We start from the raw sequence: 20,691 nt of genomic DNA, 5'->3' as shown, positions 1-20,691 counted from the left end.
GTAAGAATATAAATGGTGATTCACAACTACAGAAGGGAGGCAAAATATTGTGATGATAGCTAGTATCCTAGACCTTTCTGTCTTAGGAATTGTTGGTTAGAATAGCTGTTTGGTTTCATTTTTAATAGAATGTAGATGTCCTGAAATAGCAGTATATCTTCATGCTAGATTTTTGGGGATGTGATTCTCTAGTTAAATTTTGTACTCATTTGTAGAAGGCCTCTGATGTCAAGACTTCATCTCTATAGAACTAAGAATTGGGTAAATTGACAATGATGTCATGGTGTTTTGGAGAAGGAAATGGCAACCCACTCCAGGATTCTTGCCTGGAGAATCCCATGGACAGAGGAATCTGGCGAGCTATAGTCCATGGGGTTGCAAAGAGTCGGACATGACTGAGCAACTAACACACATGGAGTTTAAGCGTGGCTTTTTCAAGATTAACTAGGCTAACACATAGTTTTTCAGAGAGGGAACTAAGGAGAGCAACACTAAATGATTTGCTCAAGGTCACGTGGCTAGTCAGTTGGCAGAGTTGGGCCCTAAGCCTCAGTCTTTGACTCTTATTCCAAGTCTTTTCCCACTATTTCTCCCTCCTTGTTGAACATACATGTGAAAGCCTTGTTTGTAAACATGCACAATAGGTTACATTTTTAAACACACTTAGTCACTTTGGGATTTCAGGTTATCTGTTTTATTTTCCTTTTCTCCTTAAGACCAGTTGATTTCATACTCTACAGCATTGACAGTAAATCATCAGATAGCACATCAGTTCAGTTCAGTTCAGTCACTCAGTGGTGTCCGACTCTTTGCTACCCCATGAATCACAGCACGGCAGGCCTCCCTGACCATCACCAACTCCTGGAGTTCACTCAAATTCATGTCCATCGAGTCGGTGATGCCATCCAGCCATCTCACCCTCTGTTGTCCCCTTCTCCTCCTGCCCCTAATCCCTCCCAGCATCAGAGTCTTTTCCAATGAGTCAACTCTTCGCATGAGGTGGCCAAAGTACTGGAGTTTCAGCTTTAGCATCAGTCCTTCCAAAAGAACACCCAGGACTGATCTCCTTTAGAATGGATTGGTTGGATCTCCTTGCAGTCCAACGGACTCTCAAGAGTCTTCTCCAACACCACAGTTCAAAAGCATCAATTCTTTGGCACTCAGCTTTCTTCACAGTCCAACTCTCACATCCATGCATGACCACTGGAAAAACCATAGCCTTGACTAGACGGACCTTAGTCGGCAAAGTAATGTCTCTGCTTTTTAACATGCTGTCTAGGTTGGTCACATAGGAAATGCAATATCTAGATCAGAACAGATTAAGCATAGAGATTTTAGATTTAGTATATTTCCTAGGAAAGCTCAACATTATGCTTTTAGTGTCAAATAATAACACCTTGGAAATGCTTTTCTTTGCATGAACCTTCCATTTCACCTTTAGCACCTCAAAGTAGGAGAAAACTAATAAGCTCTTTATGGATGTTCTTAACACCTCAGTTCAGTCCAGTTCAGTCGTGTGCAACTCTTTGTGACCCCATGGACTACAGCACGCCAGGCCTCCCTGTCCATCACCAACTCCCAGAGTTTACTCAAACTCATGACCATTGAGTCAGTGATGCCATCCAACCGTCTCATCCTCTGTTATGCCCTTCTCCTCATGCCTTCAATCTTTCTCTGCATCAGGGTCTTTTCCAATGAGATAGCTCTTCTCATCAGGTGGCCAAAGTATTGGAGTTTCAGTTCCTTCCAGTGAACACTCGGGACTGATTTCCTTTAGGATGGACTGGTTGGATCTCCTTGTAGTGCAAGGGACTCTCAAGAGTCTTCTCCAACACCACAGTTCAAAAGCATCAATTCTTCGGCACTCAGCTTTCTTTATAGTCCACCTCTCACATCCATACATGACTACTGGAAAAACCATAGCCTTAAAGATGGACCTTTGTTGGCAAAGTAATGTCTCTGCTTTTTAATATGCTGTCTAGGTTGGTCATAACTTTTCTTCCAAGGAGTAAGTGTCTTTTAATTTCATGGCTGCAATCACCATCTGCAGTGATTTTGGAGCTCCAAAAATTAGTCAGCCACTGTTTCCACTGTTTCCCCATCTATTTCCCATGAAATGATGGGGCTGTATGCCATGCTCTTAGTTTTCTGAATGTTGAGCTTTAAGCCAACTTTTTCACTCTCCACTTTCACTTTCATCAAGAGGCTCTTTAGTTTTTCTTCACTTTCTTCCATAAGGGTGGTAACATCTGCATATCTGAGGTTATTGATATTTTTCCTGGCAATCTTGATTCCAGCTTGTGCTTCTTCCAGTCCAGCGTTTCTCATGATGTACTCTGCATATAAGTTAAATAAGCAGGGTGACAATATATAGCCTTGACGTACTCCTTTTCCTATTTGGAACCAGTCTGTTGTTCCATGTCCAGTTCTAACTATTGTTTACCAACTGGCTGGTATTTATTCTTTGGGGAGTATATTATTGGAGAGAGATGGGGGAACAATGTTTTTTAAGTCTCTTTTCTGTTCCATAGTCTAATCCATATATACATCATCTACTTGCTTGATCTATGAAAGTTTTTTAGTTTCCTATAGTAGGTATTGCGATAAAGACAATTATTAATGTTTCATTAATAATTATGAACTCACAAATCCTTTTGGTTTTTTTTTATAGATTGTGTAAGTATTGGTGCTGATGAGGAGAAAAAAAAAACCAACTTCCTCCAGATTATCAGCTCTGTCAGAGCATGTGTTTAATTTTGTTTCTAGCAGATAGAAGAGTGAAGATATCTGTAGGAGCTCAGCAAATTTTTTGAAGGGAATAAATGAATGAATGAATAGGTTACATCTTAACAATTTGGTAACTTTTAAATTTTTACTAATGTTAATGGTGTTATGAAATCACATAGCTGTGGAATGTATAGCATTATAAAATTAATGTCATCAGCCATGATTTACATACCATTTCCTCCGTTAAGTATTACACCTTATACCTTTCTTTTAGCACCTTTTTTACTTTGTATTCTCTAGTCCAGGAATAGAGCTGATGGTCCCTGTTAGACTACATGCTTCTTAAGGATAGATAATGCCTGTTTCATCTTTGTATCTTATCTAATAAAAACTTGCTTATAATAAATATGAAAAATATTAAAATCATGATATTTAATCAATGCATGGTAATTATAAAACTACTCTGTGACAGTGTAAATGAATCAATTAATTTAATGATTGAGCATCTCTGAGGGCCTAGTGTGCATGCTTATTGGTAATACAGCATTAAACAGAAACCCATGATTCATGCCCTTATTGACTGATAGTCTAGCAGGGGATGGAGATATAAATAAATAATGACAATAAAGTCATTATGCTGTGCAAGCACACAATGGGGATTTGACCAAGTCTGTGTGTCAGGGAAGGCCCTCAGGAAGTCCTTTAAAGGGGAGAACTGAAAGATGATAGAAATTAGGCAGAGGAGGGAACAGGAAAAGGAGAAAGGGGAGAGTGTTACAGATGAATGTAACAGCAGGTGAGAAGAAAACCCAGATGACTTGACTGACTATCAGAACTAAATTTAGTTCAGCAGAGAGTGGAGAGGAAAAAGAAATGAAATTGGAAAGATAGAGGTCAAATTATGAAGAGTTTGTGAATACTTTATCTTAAGCATAAACTCTGTCAAGCTGATTAATGACATGATCAAATTTTTATGTCTGAAAGGTCATTCTGGCATTTTAGTGGCTTTGGACTTGGAGTTATAGGGATGTATTATAATCTAAATAGGTATGAAAGATTTGTAAAGTCTTCCTCCTTTGAGTGGGAAATACTTAGGCGGACTTGGCAAATTACTGCACTTCTGTCTGCCTCAGTTTCTGTGTCTGTATAATGTGATAATAATAGTTTTATTTTGTAGGGTTGTGGCAAAGATTGATTGAATTTAAAGGCACCAAGAGTAGTAACATGCACACCCTAAGTGCTGACAAGTTGACAAGTAAATATTTACTGTTGATCGTCTTCTTGGATGTCTGTATGAGTTTTGTTTTGTATTTTACTTAGGACCTTACCTATTGAGCTTTTTCAAAACTGCACGCTTGTATCATACTCTTGGAAAAAGGGATCCTGATGTCTAAATTCTCAGAAGGTTCTCAGATGATTCTGATGTTTACCAAAGACTGGTCCTGGAGATGTCGATGCTATTTTAGTGTACAAGTAGACCCTCTTGGTCCTGAGCATCAGGCTTATGGGCTCCAGGTATTAAGTCATTCTCCCCAGTGTAGAAACAACGGTTTGGCATGAGTTTAGGCGGGTCGTGGAAGAATAGAAGAGTCATGATAAAAAGGTGCACTCAGTGGTATCATAGTTTATGACATGTCATGAACTCTGAGTTGATGCTTGACTCTCACCTGGTTTCTACTCTGTGTAATTCAGTGACTGGCTTCTACATTACATGACTTACTTGCAGGTCTGAAGTTTCATGTATCCAAATTATGGCACCATTTCTATGGTATCTATATTGTGAACCATCCCAGTTACAAGAATATGCTAAGCTCCGATTAACTCTGCTTAAAGTCTTACTTAAACCCCGGGTCCCATGTGACAAAGAACAACCATCAGTATTGGAACAACAGATACTACAACTGTGTTGTGACATGGTTCCATGTTTGCAGGTAAGGCCTTTTCTCCTCTTTCATTAATATGACACCCGAATTAATAAATATTGATTGTTATTGTTGTACAGAAAATAGAACGTATGTGATATGGCAAACCGCTCTAGAAACACTTTCTGGGTTTTGGAGATGATAATGGAAACAAACCTAGATTTCACTCTGATATATACAACGTTAACTAAATTCACAGAAATGTAAATAAACATAATCCATTTTAGCATTAGTAGGAATGAAAACTTTAAAAAGGACTCCTCAGGGAAAGTAATTTTGAACTGAGTTTCCCCTTGTGTTGGACACCGAGAGGGTTATAAGTTAAAAAAAAAAAAGTCCTCTTTGTGTAAGTTGGAAAAAGACATCTCTCTGGGTACATACAGCCTGGGGGCTTGACTATCTGAGTGCTGGCTAGATTCCAGTTTTCAAAAGTTTCCTTATAGCGTATGTGGTGACCTGTATGGATTTTATTCTTGGAAAGACCACAGTCTAGTAAGGGAGCTAAAACAGGTATATGTATTCTTATAATTCAAAGTAGATGGACAAAGATGTGTAATAGAGGTATGGATAGAATGCTTAGAGAGTTAAGAGGAATGATAAATTTGAGCTCATATCTCTGTAACTACAGATTTTTTAAAAAATATTTCAGTTGCCAGATTGTTGTAATTTGAATATAAATTCATTTATCCCATCTCACCATCTAGTTTGTTGTTTGCCTACGATCTGAGTATCATGCTGCTTAGCCAGTGGGAGAGCATTTGTGAATATTTTTCAAGGTGATCACTTGAGGTCACAGATGACCTGTTTCACGTTTGTGTTATCAAGGAGTGACTAGAGTGAATCTTTCGTGACTCATAATCAGGCTTTCCTGTAATCAAGGCAGAGAAAAGTTAATTAAGTGAATTCTCCTGCTTTTGTTTTGTGTGGCCAATAAGGCAGGGTATGTGCAGAACATGTAGCCCTGGGATACACTTGTTCCATAGCATGCTTGTGTTACCCTGTTCTGTGCTCTTTGGTAGATGTTCGCCTTCACTGTCATCAACCTATATTAACAAGCCTAAATACTTCTAGAAGTGTGTTTTGTGAAGTATTTTCAGAAATCTGTGCATGCATGCTAAGTCACTTCAGTCGTGTCTGCCTCTTTGAGGCCCCATGGAGAATAGTCCGCCAGGCTGCTCTGTCCATGGGATTCTGTAGGCTAGAATACTGGAGTGGCTTGCTTTACCTTCCTCCAGCAAATTTTCCTGACCCAGGGATGGAACCTGTGTCTCTTAGGTTTCCTGAATTGACAGGCAGGTTCTTTACCACTAGTGCCACCTGGGGATCTGTGGCTTGTTAATATATTTAGTCACGGTAGGTGAGAAGAAAAATCCAGATCCATCATTTGGAACTAATGGGACTAGTGACATAAATACATTTAATTATTAACAAATCAGCTTTATTGGAATGAAGAACAGAGCTGGGAGGGACCTTGGTAGTGTAATTCATTTTCCCACTAATTATATGTATTTATTATACTCTTTAAGAGACAACCATCCCATGACTAATTAAATATTTCAGTGATAGGAAGCATGCTATTTTGCAAGGCAACCGTTTTATATATATATATTTTTAGCAAATACTTCTAATTGACCTGCATTTTCCTAAGATTACCCGTTAGTCTCTGTTCTTCTCAAAACAAAATAAAATAAGCTTTTAAAACAGCTTATCTGCATTCTGTCTTAAACATTTCTTCCTTCCTTTTCTTCCTTTTAATCCTTTACTCCCTTCCTCTCTTCTTTCTTTTCTTCATCAATTTCTTTACTTTTCTGCATGAAATGGTTTCAACTTTTCACTGTTCTTTGCAAGGAATTTCTATAGTCTGTTGGTGTTGAGAATGTATTATTATAAAATGTTCTTTTTACAGCTGAATGTAGTACTGTAGGTGTGGTCTGATCCATATGGAGCATTTCAAAACAATCTTAAAATTAAAAGTTTTTACTTAGAAATTGCCATCACACTGTTGATCCATAGTCAATGAGATGCTGACCAGTGAAACTCCTATTTTTTTTTTTTTCTCACTTCAATTGTTTTTTCATTTTGTATTTATGGAGTTGTGTTTTTACCTGCCTTAAACTTCACTACTGACTTTGGTCCCAGGCGTTCTTTTTAATTGTGACTTCTCATCTCATGTATTATTCTTTGCACATGGTCTATTTCAACGTAAAGAGAAACCATTACTTACAAAGTAACCTTGTTAAGAATTTTGGTAATGTTAAAGATTGGAAAACTTTTAATGTGAAGTTACTGAGACTGTCTTGAAAAATTTTTTTTATTACAGAAAATTTTAAGTATGTAGAAAAAATGCACTTGAGGAAGTATGTTGTCAAATAAGCATGAGGCCTACAGTTTACTTTGTTTTAAATCCCTTTCAATTCTTGGTGGCCTCTTGCCTTTGCAAATATACTCCTTTATATGTTTGCAAAGAAGTAAAATAATTTGGCTACTCAACTGTTCACATATTTTCTTAATAACTTAGTATTTTCTGCTGTCTCCTCCCCCTTGATCTTTTAATAGTTTTTTTTTATTTTTATTTGTTAGAAATTGATTTTTCTTTGTATAACTTACAGTCTTTTTAGGTTATTATGGTAGTAACGACTGGGTGAAAGGTACAGCTGGTCAACTGTAGGCTTTCCTCTTGATGAATTTAACAGACACAAGGCTCCTGATTGAAGCAGATGGTTCATTGTTTGTAATCTCTGGGAAATGCCAGTGTGTCTGTGAGTAGGACCATATCCTTAGTACTAACTCCAGAATTTTGATCAGAACAGCTGGGTTTGAATTGAACTGGGATTTTCAAGAGCATTCAAGTCCTTCCTATCTAATACATTAGCCAGTTGAGAAGACACTCTACTATTTGAATATGGTCTTTCACTTCATCTGCCATGTGTGGAAATGATGCTCTCAGTTAAGGTTGTCTGAACAAATTTCTTGCAGATGGAGGGCTTAGTGGTGCATTAGAATAACATGCTAACCCTTTTCTTGCAGGTAACTATGCTGGAATTATATAAAGGCAAGTTCATTTGAAAGGTTCAAAGCCAACTTTAATTTATTTACTTCAACATGTGGTATTCTCATGTAATTTGTCTTTCAAAATCTGCACTGAGAGTAGTTAGAAAAATAAATGAGAAGAATTTGTGCCAGCCAGCACTAACGAAAACAGTAGCAAATTGTGTTTCAGTTAGTGACAGTAGGAGAAGGCAGGGTTGTATGGTTTAACTGTCTTTGAGTTACACAAATTTCTTCATTTCTTTTAAGTCTTTATAGGTTTAGAGAAAAAGTAACTTATTGGTAAGCTTCTTGTATAAGTTAAATTATCCTTTGGTTTGTGTATTATTTTAATATCCTGTAATGATTGTTTCTCAGATCAAAGATTTGATACAGACAACAGAAGTGATGCTGTTTATCGAAGAAGTATACTTAAACCTTTTGCGTTATCCTGTTTTCTGGAAAATTCAGCTTACCCAGATAACCCTTCAGCTGCTGTGTGTCTGTGAAGTCAGCTTAAACATAACTGGGGAATGCTCATCTTTAATTCACCTTTTAGAGCATAGTGTTGAACTTCTGAAGGAGGTAAGGATAGTAAGAAGTTTTAATATTCGTTATCACTTACGTTGGTCTTTTAGTAGCAAGGTGAGTATACTCTTTTACTTTATTGCATATCAAAGGTGTTTTTTTATCTAATGCTATTAGATCATACTTTTGTGACCACATGGACTGTAGTTTGCTGGGCTCCTCTGTCTGTGGAATTCTCCAGGCAAGAAAACTGGAGTGAGTAGCAATTCCCTTCTCCAGGGGATCTTCCCAACCAGGGACTGAACTTGGGTCTCCCACATAGCAGGCCGATTCTTTATCATCTGAGCCACCAGGGAAGCCCAGTAATATAATGCTGCTATTATCATTTATTATAAAAATGGGTCATCACATACTGTTTGGAGCATCAGTTAAGGGTCTACCACAGTGATAGTTTTTTCATTTACTCATGTAGGACACAAATATTCAACACTTATATGCCACACCCTATGTAATGCTCAAAATACTCCAAGCGAGGCTTCAACAATATGTGAACCAACAACTTCCAGATGTACAGGTTGGATTCAGAAAAGGCAGAGGAACCAGACATCAAAATGCCAACATCTGTTGGATCATAGAAAAAGCAAGAGAATTCCAGAAAGATATCTGCTTTTGCTTCACTGACTATGCTAAAGCCTTTGACTATGTGGATTACAGCAAACTGTAGAAAATTCTGTAAGAGATGGGAATACCAGACCACCTGACCTGCCTCCTGAGAAACCTGTATGCAGGTCAAGAAGCAGCTGTTAGAAATGGACATGGAACAATGGACTGGCTCTAAATTGGGAAAGGAGTACATCAAAGTTGTATATTGTCACCTTGCTTATTTAACTTATATGCAGAGTACATCATGAGAAATGCTGGGCTGGATGAAGCACAAGTTGAAATCAAGAGTGCTGTGAAAAATATCAATAACCTCAGATATACAGAAGACACTACCCTTATGACAGAAAGCAAAGAGGAATGGAAGAGCCTCTTGATGAAGGTAGAGAGAAGAGTGAAAAAGCTGGCTTAAAACTCAACATTCAAAAACGAAGATCATGGCATCCAGTTCCATCTCTTCATGGAAAATAGTGGGGGAAGCAATGGAAAGAGTGAGAGACTTTATTTTTTTGGGCTCCAAAATCACTGCAGATGGTGACTGCAGCCATGAAATTAAAAGACACTTGCTTCTTGGAAGAAAAGCTGTGACAAACCTAGACAGCATATTAAAAAGCAGAGACGTTAGTTTGCCGACAAAGGTCCATCTGGTCAAAGCTATGGTTTTTCCAGTAGTCATGTATGGATGTGAGAGTTGGACTATAAAGAATGCTGAGTGCCGAAGAATTGATGCTTTTTGTGATGTTGGAGAAAACTCATGAGAGTACCTTGGACTGCAAGGAGATCAAACCAGTGAATCCTAGAGGAAATCAATCCTGAATATTTATTGGAAGGACTGATGCTGAAGCTCCAATACTTTGGCCATGTGATGCGAAGAGCTGACTCATTGGAAAAGACCTTGATGCACAGGAAGATTGAGGGCAGGAAGAGAAGGGGACAACAGAGGATGAGATGGTTGGATGGCATCACTGACTCATTGGACATAAATTTGAGCAGACTCTGGAGATAGTGAAGGACAGGGAAGACTGGTGTGCTACAGTTCATAGGGTCACAAAAACTCAGACACAACTGAATGACTGAAAAACAATGGACGAATTCATTTGACCCTTGAACAATATGGGAATTAGGGGTGCCAACTCTCTGAGAGGTGGAAAATACAGTCGGCTCTCCATATCTGGAGTTCTGCATCTGTTGATTCAACTGTTGTTCTGATTGTATAGTTCTATATTATGTATCTGTTGACAAAAATCTATGTATAAGTGGACCTATGCAGTTCAAACCCATATGTTTATCAAGAGTCAGTTCATAAATGAAAAGGCCATTCTGTGACCTCAAGTGACTTAGAAACATGCAAATAAATAATTGTAGTACAGTAAGGTAAATGTTTTTGTGGGGGTATATTTAAAGTCCAGTGGGAGCATAATTTGAGGGAGGTAGGGCCTGAGTTCAGATTGGAGGAACTTGGTGCAGACCGCAGCTGGGAAGGTGTTCCAGCTGTGGGAATAGTGTGTACCCAAACACAGAAATGTGAGGAAGTCACAGGCATGGCCCATTCAGAAAAAAGTGTTGAGTGTTGCTGAGGATTAAGATGTAAGAGAGAAGGCTAAGCCTATCACAAAGGCTCTTCCCTCCCTCACAAACGAGCTTATGTCTTATCTTTTAGGCAGTGTTATGCTACTGAAGAACTTTCAGCAAAGTGGTGCCCTCCCACCTGTGTGTGTGTAAGATCATTCTAGTGGGAGAGTGGGAAAGGGTTTGGAGGAAGGGAACGCGAATAGGGCAGGAAGTGAGCGTGGATGTCTTAGACTGCTAGGGCTGCCGTAATAAAATAATCACAGATTGGATACCTTAAGCAACAGAAATTTATTTCTCGCAGTTCAGGAGACTAGGAAGTCCAAGATAAGGCTGCTGGCCAGTTTGATTCCTAGTAAGTTATCTTTTTTGCTGGCTTGTAGAAGGATGCTGTCTCACTGTGTTCTCACACAGTAGAGAGAGGACAAGACTGTTCAGTTCAGTCGCTCAGTCATGTCTGACTCTGCGACCCCATGAATCGCAGCACGCCAGGCCTCCCTGTCCATCACCAACTCCCGGAGTTCACCCAAACTCATGTGCAATCCCTCCCAGCATCAGAGTCTTTTCCAGTGAGTCAACTCTTCGCATGAGGTGGCCAAAGTATTGGAGTTTCAGCTTCAACATCAGTCCTTCCAATAAACACCCAGGTCTGATCTCCTGATGGACTGGTTGGATCTTGAATGAGGTCTCTATTGTTTCTTCTTACAAGACACTAATCCTTTTGTATTAAGGCCCCACCCTTATGACCTCATTTAACTATTAATAATTACTTCCTGACTCCAAATACAGTCAATTGGCAGTAAGGGCTTCATTGTATATATTTTGGAAGGGGGTCCTCAGTCCATGGCAAGGGGCTAATTAGGGAAATAAAGACAGGAAAAGAGAAATATAGGACATGAAATCAGTAGGGCCTTGTGGCTGAATATATGCTCAAGGAGAAGTCCTTGGTGGAGTCTCAGCTTTCTGTTTTGAGCAACTGGATGGTGGCAGTCACTTTAGAAACAGCTGATGTTGGAGGGAAGATGATAAATTTAGTTTTAGACACGCTTTGGCTTCCCTCATAGCTCACTCAGTAAAGAGTCTGTCTACAGTGCAGGAGTCCTGGGTTTGATTCCTGGGTCAGGAAGATCCCTGGAGAAGGAAATGGCAACCCACTCCAGTATTCTTGCCTGGAGAATCCCATGGACTGGCAGGCTACAGTCCATGGGGTCGCAATAGTTGGATACGACTTAGCGACTACACCACCACCATGCTTGGTTTGAGATATGTAGGTATCATAGATGGATATATGGTTTTAGAACTTAGGATGGAAACTTAGGCTAAAGGTATACATTTGTAAACATCAACTTTGGAGTGAGAGTTTTAACCATGGAGTGCATGACAGGGTTTGGGATGGAATTCTAGGGGCTGTGACTATTTGGAGTGTATTGATACAGAGAAGTCTGAGAAAGTACAGCTAGGAGGATTGTATCATAAGCAGAAGAGACAGGTGATCATCCTCCCTTTTTAGATACTCCTTGTGTTGTCTGTCTCAGACATGAAAATCAATGGAAGGAATTTTTCAAAAAGAGGATTGGTCAACAGTGTTCTGGGGAGAGGATTTAAAGTAAGGGCTGGAAAGTATTCTTAGGCTTCAGCCTCTAGAGATGTATTCTTCACAGAAGAAGCAGTTTCAGCAGATTGATGGCAATAGGAACCAAACTGGAATAAAGGAGTGAGGAAACAGAGAACATGAGTGTAGACTTTGGTGGGAGGTGGGAGCCGGGGAAGACGCAAGTAAATCTCTTGTCAGTTTGTCAGTTTTGTGATTAGCATGACTTCACTGATGCTGGGTTTTATGTGTGTGTGTGTGTGTGTGTGTGTGTGTGTATGTGTTGTGTGTGTTAGATGCTCAGTCATGTCTAACTCTTTGCAATCCCATGGATTATAGCTTGCCAGGCTCCTCTGTGCATGGAATTCTCCAGGCAAAAATGCTGGAGTGGGTAGCCATTCTCTTCTCCAGGGGATCTTCCTGACCTAGGGGTTGAACCTGAGTCTCCTGCATTGCAGACAGATTCTTTGCTGTCTGAGCCACCAGGGAAGCAGATGCTAGGTTTTATATATATATTATATAATGATATGTTTGTGTTATATATTAATGGTAACTTTAAAAAATTTTGATATTATATAATATGTTTGTGTCATATATTAATGGTAACTTTAAAAAATTGCATTATAATATTATCTATTAGATATAGTAATATATAGTAATAATGTATAGTAACATTTAATATATTGTAATATATGCTGTTAAACATATTAAATGCTACTATACATTATTACCATATCCCAAGTGGCACAGTGGTAAAGAATCCACCTGCCAGTGCAGGAGATAGAAGAGGCATGGGTTTGGTCCCTGGGTTGGGAAGATCTCCTGGAGTAGGAAATGGCACCCCACTCTAGTATTCTTGCCTGGAAAATTCCATGGGCAGAGGAGCTAGGTGGGCTACAGCCTATGGGGTTGCAAACTTACTTAGATGTTACAAATTATGTAGTTAATATAATAAAATAATCATACTTTTTCAGATGTTATATCAATTTTATATAGTTATACCTATTAGATAATAGCTATACTAGATAATATATTGATATATTATACTAATGAAATATATATATAAAATATGGATAAATAGTATCTGTAGATAAATAATATATAGAAAATACTATACAGATAATATTATATAATTAAATTACTTGGAATTGCCTGTCTTAACCATATATATAATGTACTTAACAGGTAAACCCATAATGTTCCTTTGTGTTTGTATAGATTCATATGAATAGGAGACAGTTTTTTATGGCAAATATTTTGCTATGGCAGTTAGGTGAAAAAGACAAGATCTGTGAAGTTTGTATTCCAATCAAATTGTTCAGACTAGAGTGCATCAGAATCACTAGGCAGATTTTATTTAAACTGCAAATGCCTAGGTCCTACCCCTAGAGATGCTAAATTAGCTGGGCTGGTTGGGTCCAAACATCTACTTTTTAAACTAGCACCCTTAAATAATTTTATTATTATTATATATATATTTTTGCGTATAAGGTAAACAACCTTGTAAGCATCAAAAATCACGAAATAGAACTTTTCTGGCAACCCTAGAAGTTTTCCAGGAGCCCAGTCCTAATCATAACCTCCTTCTTCCCCTGACTATCCTGACTTCCATAGTGATACCTTCTTTACATTTGTTTATCGTTTTATCACTTCCATGTGTATCTGTATGTTGTTTACATGTTTTTTTTTAAAAAAAGAAAAATCTGGCTTATGTGAGCTATAGAGTTTTGTAAATCTTGAAATCTGCTGATTGCAATCTCTTGGTGCACTTTGACATGTTTCCCTGTTCATAGGTTGTTCGCTATAGAGGCCTGATCAGATTCAGATTTTTGTTTTATTTTTTTGTTTCCAAGACTACAGGTCATGGTGTGTTCTTTCATTGAGAGGCACATAATATGTGTTGCTCTTCTTTTTATGATGTTGGTATTGGTGCCTAATGGTGCCTTTGATGTTGATGCTGGTGCCTAATTCCATTAATTCCTTAGGAATTAAAGAAATGATGATCTAATTCTCTTCTTCTTCATTTGTTAGCTGGAATACTTCTCTTAAAAGAAGTAGTTGGTTCCACTTAGTATTTGGTTATCCAGTAGTAGAGTTTATACAGAAAAGTTAGAATACAGGCTTGACTCTTTCCCTTTACTTACTAATTTCTGAAAGTATTCTGAACTTATAGATTTAAACATATTTGATGCATTTCAACTTCTTATAGATAATATCCTTATTAAAATTCACATTGTCCTATTTTTGACTTGAGTCGAATTTAAAAATATTTTTGATTTTAATATAGAATGACAGAATACTTTCATTGAGAATGATGAAATGGTGTCTGTGGGAGAAGGTCTTATTTATGCTGTGTCTTCCATCTGCCCAATATTTTAAAAATTTTAGAAGGAATTAAAAATATGTAGAACTGTTAAAATCCTTATGTTATGAAATTTCCTGTCCCCCAGGATATTTAGCTAAATGTTCAATTCAAATATTACGTTAACTGTCTTTTCCTCTTTATTCCTTTTCTGTTCTTATATCGGATTTATTTCACTGCACACTGAAAATAGATGTATTTCTTAGGCCACATTAGTTTCAATGTATTTGGTCTTAGCTGAACCAAATAGGAAAAGGAGTACATCAAGGCTGTATATTGTCACCCTGCTTATTTAACTTCTATGCAGAGTACATCATGAGAAACGCTGGGCTGGAAGAAGCACAAGCTGGGATCAAGATTGCTGGGAGAAATCTCAATAACCTCAGATATGCAGATGTTACCACCCTTATGGCAGAAAGTGAAGAGGAACTAAAAAGCCCCTTGATGAAAGTGAAAGTGAAGAGTGAAAAAGTTGGCTTACTGCTCAACATTCAGAAAACTAAGATCATGGCATCTGGTCCCATTGCTTCATGGGAAATAGATGGGGAAACAGTGGAAACAGTGTCAGACTTTATTTTTTGGGGCTCCAAAATCACTGCAGATGGTGATTACAGCCATGAAATTAAAAGACGCTTACTCCTTGGAAGGAAAGTTATGACCAACCTGGATAGTATATTCAAAAGCAGAGACATTACTTTCCCAACAAAGGTCCGTCTAGTCAAATCTATGGTTTTTCCAGTGGTCATGTATGGATGTTAGAGTTGGACTGTGAAGAAAGCTGAGCACCGAAGAATTGATGCTTTTGAACTGTGGTGCTGAGAGTCCCTTGAGACTCTTGAGAGTCCCTTGGACTGCAAGGAGATCCAACCAGTCCATTCTAAAGGAGATCAGTCCTGGGTGTTCTTTGGAAGGATTGATGCTAAAGCTGAAACTCCAGTACTTTGGCCATCTCATGTGAAGAGTTGACTCATTGGAAAAGGCTCTGATGCTGGGAGGGATTGCAGGAGAAGAGGACGACAGAGGATGAGATGGCTGGATGGCATCACCGACTCGATCGACGTTGAGTTTGAGTGAACTCTGGCAGTTGGTGATGGACAAGGAGGCCTGGCGTGCTGTGATTCATGGGGTCGCAAAGAGTCGGACACGACTGAGCGAGTGAACTGAACTAAATTGAACTATTTTTAGCCCATTTGAATGATCATAACCTAAGATGTTTTCCATTTCAAACAAAATATATATATTCTTTTTTCTCTCTCCTTTTTTTTGGCTATACCACGCGACTTGTGTTACCTTAGTTCCCTGACCAGTGATTGAACCCATGCCCCCTGCATTGGAATCACAGAGCCCTAAGCATATGTACTCTTAACAGAAAATATTGTTCGTCAGGAGTCTAGGTAGCTTTCAAAGTGAAGAGTGCTATATGTCCCAGCTTTGGTAAGGCTGGAAACCTATGTTCCCTAACACATTGCCATCAGATGACTCAGTACCCCCTACCTTTCTTCTCTGTGTGAAGAACTGAGGTTTAAGTTAAACTGAGGTTAAGTTCTCAGATTCCTAGGAAGAATGGTCTGATTGGCCCAGCTTGGGTCAGTCAACTCTGAGCAGAGGGCAGAGAAGGTTGCAGAGCCGTGACACTGGGGGATTGTGTGAGCTGGGCTGTCGTCTTTGTTATGTCTGTTGCAGATACTTACCTCTGCTGTGGCCTTTCTCATTCCTTGTTTTTCACTAAACAAAACAATAAGAAGAAAAAAAAATCCAACAACAATGTAAAAACTTTTTCATGCTCTCTTGTTCGCAGTAGCATCTCCTAGCCCAGCATATGTACTTCCTGCCTGGAACACAGCTGATGCTCAGTGCTGTCTTTCGTTTGATTGAGGCGAAAGGACTCCAGGTGTTTGTTGTTATTAAGGCTCCAGTGATATCTGTGGTCCAATATAAAGGTTTCTTTACTTCTTTTCTCCAGTTAGGCTCTTGAATTAGCCTTGGTTCCCCACAAAGTAGACCCTGACTTTCCCTAAAGGCAAAAAACAAAACCTAGGTTTCCACAAAGGCAAAGGCTTACCATCAGGAGTCCATTTGTGGCTGTGATCTCAGGAAGCAAGTGGGAGAGAGACAGGAAGAGTGAAATACTAAAGGTGGGAGAGGTAGTATTATTATTATCAAGTTGGCCACTACTGTAAGGAGCCAGTTGCTCATCTCATGGAATATGCTAAGAAGTGTTACGGAAGATGTTTCAGAACCTGCCAGAAGGATCCAGAATAAAAGCGGAAGTGTTTATCCCTGGACTTCTCTTAACAACTTGTCAAGGCATGGCCTATGGGACTTTAACTTCCCTGTACTTCTGGATCTCTCAGTGGCCTGGGGCAGGCAGTATGAGTCACTACAGCGATAGCTGTAGTATTTGAAGGTGTTCATGAGATGTCCAGCACAGGCTTTTATTGGAAGACCTCATTAAATGGTACCATTCTCAGGTGTTCATTAAATCAGTGGAAGTGAAGTGTTAGTCACTCAGTCGTGTCTGACTCTTTGGGACCCCATGGACCCCACCAAGCTCCTCTGTCCGTGGGATTCTCCAGGCAAGAATACAAGGGTAGCCATTCCCTTCTTCAGGGGATCTTTCCAACTCAGAGACAGAACCTGGGTCCCCTGCATTGCAGGCAGATTATTTTACCATTTGAGTCACCAGGGAAGCCCTCTAATTACACAAAAAATTTGTGACCTCTCAGAATCATGAACAATTTAAAGTCATCTAGTCTCATCCTCTGCCATTACTTTTCCTTATTTTGGGTGTCTTGATCTCCAGCTTTCTCTTCCACCCTCTGTTCTCGACAGGCCAGTCTCATGAGAAGCTACTTGGTGGCCTTTCCAATGATAGCCTGTGTGTTAAAGGCTTTCTTCCATTGGCAGGAGGATTCTTTTTACCACTGAGCCACCAGAGAAGCTGAAGATGTAGATATACATTTATTAATTTGTGCCAGAGTTGATGGCATCTCCAGGATTATAACTCTGGTTGTGTCAGACTAAGTTGATTTCTCTCTAGTGTTTCTTTAACACACAGTTCTATCTCACATTTCATTTTTTAATTTTTTGCCTACGCTTATGATTCATGGGAAATTTCTGCTTGTAGAATTGTAGAATTCTACAAAATTTGTTACAGAATTGTAGACACTTGTGTAAATTTCAGAATGAAGTAATTTTAGTAGAGTGTGTTGGACCTTCTTTAGTTCCATAATACAGTATTGTTTTCTTTTCTTTATTTGGAAACCTCAAATGACATCTTATGCCACTTGTATTTTCCTTTTTAGAATTTAATGTACATGTTCTTTTTATCTTTTTTAAAAATTTCATTTATATACTTGGTGAAATTAGTGACCTTAAGTTTCTATGGTTATTGCTTTACTATATTTACATATACTTAGTAAGTTACTGTAATTTAAAAATAATCTCTGCCTTTCTGGTACTAATGTTTCTTTTATTCTAATAACATGATTTATCAAAATTTGTTAAGTGTAATTTATTTTGTAAGTTGTATAGATGAGCGATGTCTGTATTACCTAAGCAGACAATTCAGCTACTTTCCAGAAATGAAATATTCTTAAGTATTTCAGGTAGTTTTTATTGGTTTGCAAAGATTGACTGTTTTGAAGACTGCAGGTTTTCTCTCTGAATTAACATGGTTTATAACTTATTGCTCTTTGGCCAGATATGATAACATTTTGAATTTACTTGTGACTGCTGTGGCATTCAACAATTCTTCCTTAAATAGAGCAGGCTTACTGTAAGTAATTTTGTACAATAGGTTTATAATAGTTCATGTTAAATATACTTTTCCTAGATACATATGATAAATCAATGGGTCTTGGAAACTTGTTCAGCTCTTTACTTTTCTTCTTTTCCTTTAGGATTTTCCTGTTGAACCAGTCATAATTGGAATAGCTTTACTACTTCTACAGACTCCAGCAAGTCAACAGAAGCCAATCTTAAGTCTAGGTAAATACAAATACGCTCACAAGAGTAACATCAATTAACATGAGTATTGGGAGGTGTCACTTGAACTACATATTGTACTGTGCTGTAAAGTCCTATATATTGTGAATGTCCGTCCTGGAATTTTTCTGCTTAGTCATTATCAACTAGAGCTTTCTTTTTCTTATCAAGGTGTTTGTGCAAGATTCCAAATACCATAATTTACCAAATATCTCAGCTGTTCATTAGGACATTATGTTCTAAATTATATAGCAGTGACTTTGGTAAATATTTTGAAGGGTGTGTCAGCTCATTCAGTTGTACAGCAAACAGAATCAATAGCATAAAACCCTTGAAGCAGAATAAGTGTTTAGCATTTGAATTTACTTTTAAAACACTATACACCTTTACTATTCAAAACTGGTGTCACATTGAACAAGGCTTAATTTATGATTATTTTGTTAACCTACCTAGAACAAATGAAGATAACATTCTTTTGACTGTCCAGTATTGACTTAAAAAGTAAGGAGTGGAGCTAAAGGGAGGCAAAAAAATGTTCTGTTTAAGAATAATGTGAGACAATGAGGTACCATCTCATGCCAGTCAGAACGGCTGCTATCAAAAAGTCTACAAACAATAAATGCTGGAGAGGGTATGGAGAAAAGGGAACCCTCTTACACTGTTGGTGGAAATGCAAACTCATGCAGCCACTATGAAGAACAATGTGAAGATTCATTAAAAAGCTGGAAATAGAACTGCCATACGACCCAGCAATCCCACTGCTAGGCATACATGCCGAGGAAACCAGAGTTGAAAGAGACACATGTAACCCAACATTCATCACAGTATTGTTTACAATAGCTAGGACATGGAAGTAGCCTAGATGTCCACTGACAGACGAATGGATAAGAAAGTTGTGGTACATATACACAATGGAGTATTACTCAGCTACTAAAAAGAATACATTTGAATCAGTTCTAATAAGGTGGATGAAACTGGAGCCTATTATATAGAGTGAAGTAAGTCAGAAAGAAAAACACCAATTCAGTCTATTAATACCTATATGTGGAATTTAGAAAGATGGTAATGATGGCCCTATATGCGAGACAGCAAAAGAGACATAGATGTAAAGAACAGACTTTTGGACTCTGTGGGAGAAGGTGAGGGTGGGATGATTTGAGAAAAAACCACTGAAACATGTATATTACCATATGTGAAGTAGATCACCAGTCCAAGGTTGATGCATGAAACAGGGCACTCAAAGCTGGTGCACTGGGACAACCCTGAGGGATGAGATGGGGAGGGATGTGGGGGGGCATTCAGGATGGGGGACCCTTGTAGACCCATGACTGATTCATGTCAATGTATGGCAAAACCTGCTACATTATGGCAAAGTAATTAGCCTCCAATTAAAATAATTAATTAAAAAAAGAATAATGTGGGAAAGAATCAAGTTTGCAGATCAACAAACAAGTCATACCTTTAAACTGTGGCTTTTACATTAATATTGCCTCACTTTACTTGGTCCAATATAGTACATGCAGTAATGTAGGATGCTGTCTAATTTGTGATGTGTATGTTATGATGCCATGATTAGTTGATTCATTCCCACTTTCATTTTTAAAACGTGCTTGAGGTAAATACTGATTGTGTAACTCCTTCTGGGCATTTTAATCCATGATTTTGAGGATGAATTACTCTTTCATTACAGTGTCTTAGAAATAGCTTTAGTGTATGGTAGGGACCCTTGCCTCTTTTAAGGGCTTTGATTCTTACCCTGCTTTTGCTTATTGTCCCTATTCTCTTTGTACCTTCCTCCCTAGTCTCTTACTAAACTGTTTTTGCCTCCTCCCCTTAAAGAGTATACATTGCATCCTCCTATAGGTATAATTTTCTAATCCTGTTACTTATGACAATCATAGTTTTATTATTTTTAAAAAGCAGCTTTATTGAGGCAAATTTACTTACCATACTGTTTTTAAATGTACAGTAACATGCTTTTAAAAGTAAATTTATGGGACTTCCCTGATTGTACATTGGAAAAGAAGGGGACACGGGTTTGATCCCTGGTCCGGGAAGATTCCATATGCCATGGAGAAACTAAGCCTTGCACCACAACCAATGACCCCATGTGCTACAACTACTGAAGCCTGCAAGCTCTAGGGGCCACAACTAATGAGCCTGTGTGCTGCGACTACTGAAGCTCACTACTGAAGCTCTCACAACTAGAGCCGGTGCTCCACAAGAGAAGCCACGTCAGTGAGAAGCCCATGCACTGCAGCTCAAGAGTAGCCCTCGCTCGCTGTAAGCAGAGGCAAGCCCACGCGGCAACAAAGACC

General features: G+C 38.5%; 1 protein-coding gene across 3 annotated transcripts in view; it reads left to right on the top strand.

Moving 5' to 3' along the window:
* Positions 1–20,691, top strand: part of FOCAD (focadhesin) — a 298,794-nt gene that overhangs the window by 76,706 nt on the left and 201,397 nt on the right. For all 3 annotated transcript variants that reach the window (XM_018051909.1, XM_018051910.1, XM_018051911.1), the window contains 3 exons: positions 4,454–4,658; positions 8,055–8,261; positions 18,289–18,376. In XM_018051909.1, coding sequence (XP_017907398.1) covers positions 4,454–4,658; positions 8,055–8,261; positions 18,289–18,376 — 500 coding nt within the window. The remainder of the gene's footprint in view (positions 1–4,453; positions 4,659–8,054; positions 8,262–18,288; positions 18,377–20,691) is intronic.

Source organism: Capra hircus, chromosome 8 (assembly GCF_001704415.2).
Source record: "Capra hircus breed San Clemente chromosome 8, ASM170441v1, whole genome shotgun sequence".
Taxonomy (NCBI): domain Eukaryota; kingdom Metazoa; phylum Chordata; class Mammalia; order Artiodactyla; family Bovidae; genus Capra; species Capra hircus.
The sequence above is the reverse complement of the archived record's forward strand: the minus strand, read 5'-3'. Positions and strand labels throughout refer to the sequence as shown.